General features: G+C 35.1%; 1 protein-coding gene across 6 annotated transcripts in view; it reads left to right on the top strand.

Moving 5' to 3' along the window:
• The window catches only part of RANBP3L (RAN binding protein 3 like), a 43353-nt gene extending 37908 nt beyond the window's left edge, over window positions 1-5445 (top strand). For 5 of the 6 annotated variants that reach the window (XM_021696230.1, XM_044916957.1, XM_044916958.1 and 2 more), the window contains 2 exons: window positions 2629-2818; window positions 4421-5263. In XM_021696230.1, coding sequence (XP_021551905.1) covers window positions 2629-2818; window positions 4421-4464 — 234 coding nt within the window. In that variant the 3' untranslated portion in view covers window positions 4465-5263. Of the gene's footprint in view, window positions 1-2628; window positions 2819-4420; window positions 5264-5377 lie in introns of those variants that run through there. The other variant, XM_044916956.1, reaches the window with a different exon arrangement.
• The last annotated feature ends 555 nt before the right edge of the window (window positions 5446-6000 follow it).

Consider the following 6000-nt stretch of genomic DNA (forward strand, 5'->3'; position numbering starts at 1 on the left):
TGGTTGAATAGATTAGAATGTGAATATTTGATTATGAAGTACACATAGGTAACCTTTTCACTCATCAATGAGTCATTTTCCTGTCATTAAGTAGTTCATTTTTTGAAAATTTTTTTAATAAGCGAAAAGAATTCTATTATGCACCCTAATTTATTCCATTAATTCCACTTTGTTAAATACTTAGGTAATTTACTGCCTTTCATTATTAAAAATTCTGCAAGAAAGATGTGAGGAATTCTCTGTGTACATACATGTTAATTTTCTTCGGATAAGGTTTTGACTTGTCTTGACAAATTTCTCTTCAGAAAGACTGAATCAATTTTCATTCTCTCCAGCATTTTCTTATGGTACTTCCTGGGAATTATCATTCTTTTAAGCACAGAGAATTTGTTATTCAAAAAATATATCATTGTGATTTTATTTTTAATTTCTTGTTCTGAATTCCTTGAATGAATATATCTGAATGAATTTGGCAAAAGGCAATATATTGACCAGTGGAAGACATATTTAAATTTTAATGTTAGAAAGTCAAGGTGGCAGACTAGTATTTATATTTCAATTACAAATACTCTTGCAATATTTATTAACTTACTAAGGAAAAATTACACCTTTGCACATAATGTAAAAAATGAAATCAGTCAAGAGTCAACAATTATTTTCTCAACATCTACTATATAATATTTAGCACAATATGAGGAACAAAAATATTTTATTTAACTTATAGTTATTTTCCCCCCAAAGTAATTAAGGGAACTTAAGAACATGCAAATGAAAAAATATAACTCGGGGTGCCTGGGTGGCTCAGTCATTAAGTGTCTGCCTTAGGCTCAGGTCATGATCCCAGGGTCTTTGGATTGAGCCCAGCATTGGGCTCCCTGCTTGGCGGGAAGCCTCCTTCTCCCTCTCCCACTCCCCTTGCTTGTGTTCCCTCTCTCGCTGTGTCTCTCTCTGTCAAATAAATGAATAAAATCTTGAAAAAATATATATATAGGGCGCTTGGGTGGCTCAGTCGTTAAGCGTCTGCCTTCGGCTCAGGTCATGATCCCAGGGTTCTGGGATCGAGTTCCGCATCAGGCTCCCTGCTCATTGGGGAGCCTGCTTCTCCCTCTCCCTCTGCCCCTGCTTGTGTCCCCTCTCTCGCTGTGCCTCTGTCAAATAAATAAAATCTTTAAATATATATATATATACATATATATATATAACTTAAGACCCTTCTCCCAAAAAGTTGGCATGTAGTTTGTTCAACCCTCATTTCTTGGGTTTGAAAAGTAAGACAGCTTTCTGGAGGGTTAGCAAAGAGAATAATTTACCTAGATTCTCTGCGAAATTGTGAAAAGATACAAAAATGTAAACCACTGCCATGTTACCTTAAAAGAGCACTGACTTTGATGACAAAGATCTGGGATGCGAGCCCAACCAATCTGCTGACTAGCTAAGTACACTCAAGCAAGTCATTGTACCTTTCTGAGCCTTCATCTCCTCATCTGTAGAGGCATGGGGGAAATGAGAATATACTGAATACTTGTACTGGGTGCTTTTGCTAATATAAGTGAAATAAATAATTCACTCATGCTTTCATTGTAAGGATTGAATAAAAAAGAGTGTAGTAACCATAACTGTTATAACACTGTTATTGTCACCATCATTTTTTATATTAACAGCATCCATGAAAACAGCATAGAAAAGTACTGAGAGCAAAGACTTCTGATGTGTTTCTTTTTTTTTTTTTTAAAGATTTTATTTACTTATTTTTCAGAGAGGGACAGAGAGACAGAGAGAGCACAAGCAGGGCGGAGCGGCAGGCAGAGGGAGAAGCAGGCTCCCCGCTCAGGAAGGAGCCCGATGCGGGACTCGATCCCAGGACCCTGGGATCATGACCCGAGCCAAAGGCAGATGCTTAACTGACTGAGCCCCCCAGATGTTCCTTCTAGGTGTTTCTGATACAATATCATAAGGGTGGCTCTGTGGCACAATGGCCGGCACTCTGAGCTTCTATGCTGCAATATTATAGATTGCTCTAATGAGCTCTGCTCTTTCACTGAGCTGTGAGGCTTGCATGGGACATCGAAACGCAGTCATGTAAAGGAAAGGTGGTCTTTTGTTTCATCCACCCTACAATTTTCTACAGTGTAAAACAGTGGAGGAAGGATAGTCTTCAATTCAAATAGAAATTTTAAATCACAAAATTTCATTTCTCAGTTTAAAATGCACAAATTGGGACCTGTTATAAAATTATTCACTTTCGGATTCAATTTGCTTCAAGATGAATGGCTTTTTACTCTTTAATTTTTAGGGTTATTTATATTCTAGATTTATGTCATATAATTCTTTCCTTATTAATAGTTGATTAAAAATCTCTAAAATGTGGCTATTATTAAGTTATTTCTACTCCTAAGATTTTATTTATTTATTTATTTTGAGGGAGAGAGAGGGCAGGGGGAGGGCAGAGGGACAGGGGAGAGAGAATCTCAAGCAGACTCACCCTGAGTGCGCGAAGCCTGACATGGGGCTCGGTCTCACGACCCTGAGATCATGATCTGAGCTGAAATCAAGAGTCGGCTGCTTAACTGACTGAGCCACCCAGGTGCCCCTATTTATATTCTTAACAACTTAATTTTCCTCATGCAGGCCAGTGCCAAAGACACAGGATGTCTGTATGCAGCAATACATCATCGGCTGGTTGCACTTCGAAGCTTCAATAAACAGAAAGATGTAAATCAAGCTGAAAGCCAGTCAGAAACAAGCCTCCAACAATTAAACTGCGAAAGCTGTGATGAGGATGAGGATGATTTCATCCAAGTCACTAAAAATAGATCAGGTAAATAGCTTTTCTTTTCTTAGGTCAGCTGTTTAAGAAAGAAATCTTCTGCACAATCCTAATATATGAAATAGATTTTTGTAAAGTGGAACTAATCTGTTTAGAGTGGATGGGAATTAGAGTCCTAGCTCTTTGGATCAGAGGAATGGGTTTGTAAATCATTGTCTTCTATCTGTGGCCTTCATTATGATTTTGCCAAAAGTCATCCCCATTGTGATGCCCGTATGTCATTTGCACATAAACTTAATAAAAATACCATAAAGTCTTACACTGATACACTGAAACTAACCCATTTGTTTCTCTTCACATGGTCTCATTTTCCTATTATTGGCTATAATAGAAGAAATTATAAATATATCATAAAGGTAAAAACACATTGCAATGGAGCCCACCAGACAAATATGGCTTGAAATACCGAAACTCTCATTTATCTCCTTTTTGGAACTGGACTGCTTTATTCTCAAGGACTTTTTTTTGCCTAGGGCAAACAGTATTATTTTTTTTATTGTGTCCGGATTCATGAATTGAGCAAGGTTGAAGTAGAACCAGTAGTTAGCAGATTTTTAGGTTTCAATGCTTATCCTGATGAGTAGATTTAAAACAAAAACTTATCATTATTTTTGGAGAGAAACATTGTCAAGGAAATAATAAACCCACCTCTGTTATATAAATGGTGCCAAGTATTTTCAGTAATAGTTTCATTTAGGCCTGAATTCTGCTCTACAGAGAATTGAGTAACATACTTATAAAGACAGTGTGTTAGCAAGCATTTTTGCAACTTTTAATCATTTTAAATCTTAAAGGTAACTTAATCATACATAATTTAAGAATCTATCAGAGTACAAGTGCAAAACTTGATGAAATATCTTCCTTTGCCTAATACTAAAAATGTAATCAAGAAGAAAAATGCACAAAATATGCAGATCAGGATTATAAACTGCTTGACTCAGTGAGCCTGAGAACTAAGTGAATATGATTTTTCTTGTCGTTCTTAAACAAATGGTTTCTTATTCTTTAAAATGTGTGAGATGCATAAATAAAATTATCTTTTATAATGTTTATATTGTCAATAATAAAATGGGGTCTATTAGAAAATGGATTGGTATCCATTAGAAATGTTAGCTTGAAATAGGATTAAATGGCAAAATTCTCTCATCAACAAAAGTCACACTTAGAAATCTATATTTTATTATATTCCATTTTAGGAAAGAGTAATATGCAACTATCCTCATACAAAATGAGAAACAATGGAAATAATGCAAAGTAAATGTCAATCATATGAACCCACCCTTCCTCTGCCATTTTTCCCTTTTCATTTAGTACTTCTCTAGGAGGTGTGGCATACAAATGCTAAACTGTTAGGAAAGCAATAAAAAGTCTGTTTTTTAAAACTTTGTTGCCCATGAATTAAGGAAGGGTTTAATTATCTGAAATGTCATGTTTAAAATTAGCAACATTTCCAAATGTTACATATAAAATGTATATTCTATATATTGCATTTCCTCACAGTAAGCATATTCATGCATATTCATGTTCAGTTGTGTTCAATATTAAATCTAATCTGAATATAACATTTTATAATATTTTAAATTTATATCACAGATCCTTCTAGGTGGACCCACAGACAGTCGGTTGCCTGTTCATGAACGCTATCTACTATAAACGTGACAACATCTACAAAAAGATTGGTCATCTTACTGAAAATACTAAGCCATCCTAACTAAATGAGAAGATCCTATTCGTTCCTTGAAGAGTTTTTACAGCACAGTTCATGAAAGATAATTTGTTGCAATTAAGATTTTTCTTTTATATAGTCTAATAATTGCAAGGTTTTATATTTTGATTATAGTGGAGAAAATGACAGAATTTAAGAAATACACAGACTTTGGAAGTTCAAAATTTATCATTTTTGAAGAAGCTAATTTAGAATAGGATTTGATAACTAATTTGGACTATTCATCACATTGGTGGATATAATAGTTCAAATAAATTTCTGGATTTCATAAATATCTAACTAAAATATTTTTTCAGTCATACATTGCCTGGTCATAAAACAAATATTTTACAAGATTTCCAGTCATTTCTTCCGAAACACTATATCTGCATGCTAACATTTCATTAAGTCATGTTTCTCTTCTGGGAAATGTGTATCTTCATTTAACCTTTGGATTTACTACTACTATAAGATTATATATTCATGGTATGAATCCCTTTAAAGATAGTGTTGTCTTGGACCTGTATCCATTGCACCTTGTGTATGCTTGACTCCAGTTCAGCATCCAATAGTTGTTGAAGGGATGAACAAAATACATTAACTATGTAACAAAACAGTAAGTATACAAAAAGTAAAATATGTTAACTTGTTCTTTGCTTTATGTAATTAGATTGTCATTAATAGTCTAATGGGTGTAGCTGTATAGAGACCTTTTAAAAAAACCAAATATATTCATATATACCCAAACGAATTTTTTTCTTAAATGCTGTTATTGTGGTAGACTGTAATAATTTCAACATTTGTGCAACAAAGTTTTGATGCTCCTCTTTTGAGATTTGTCTCAGAGACACCTTATGAGTTACACAGAAAAATTGGTGCTTCTAGGCATATTTCATTTTTCAATCCAGTTTGATCACCCCATGACTTCAAAATGACTTTTGATCATGATTCCTAAATATTCCCTTGTTAGAGGCATCTTAGTCTTCTCAGGGTGTCATAACAAAATACCACACTGTGAAGCAGTTATTTTTCACAGTTCTAGAGGCTGAGAAGTTGAAGACCAAAGGGTCAACAAAATAGGCTTATTCTGAGGCCTCTGCTCGTGGTTGTAGGCTGCTGTCATTGCCTCGCGTGCTCGCAGGACCTCTTTGTGGGAGCACGGGCAGAGAGAGAGAGCAAGCTCCCTAGTGTCTCATCCCATAAGGGCGCTAATCCCATTAGACCAGGGCCCTGCCCCCTTAAATTTATCTAACCCTAATTACCCCCCAAAGCCCCATCTCCAAATTCTATCACATTGGAGGTCAGGGCTTCAACATATACATTTGGAGGAGAACATAAACATTCAGTCCATAACTAGGGAATAGGATTTATAATTCCAAAATGATTTCTGAAGATTTTTTGAACAATGACAACATATTTGGAATAATGGGTCTAACTTCACTAAATGTTACTTTGAAGAACAATATTC

This window comes from Neomonachus schauinslandi, chromosome 7, assembly GCF_002201575.2.
Source record: "Neomonachus schauinslandi chromosome 7, ASM220157v2, whole genome shotgun sequence".
Classification (NCBI taxonomy): domain Eukaryota; kingdom Metazoa; phylum Chordata; class Mammalia; order Carnivora; family Phocidae; genus Neomonachus; species Neomonachus schauinslandi.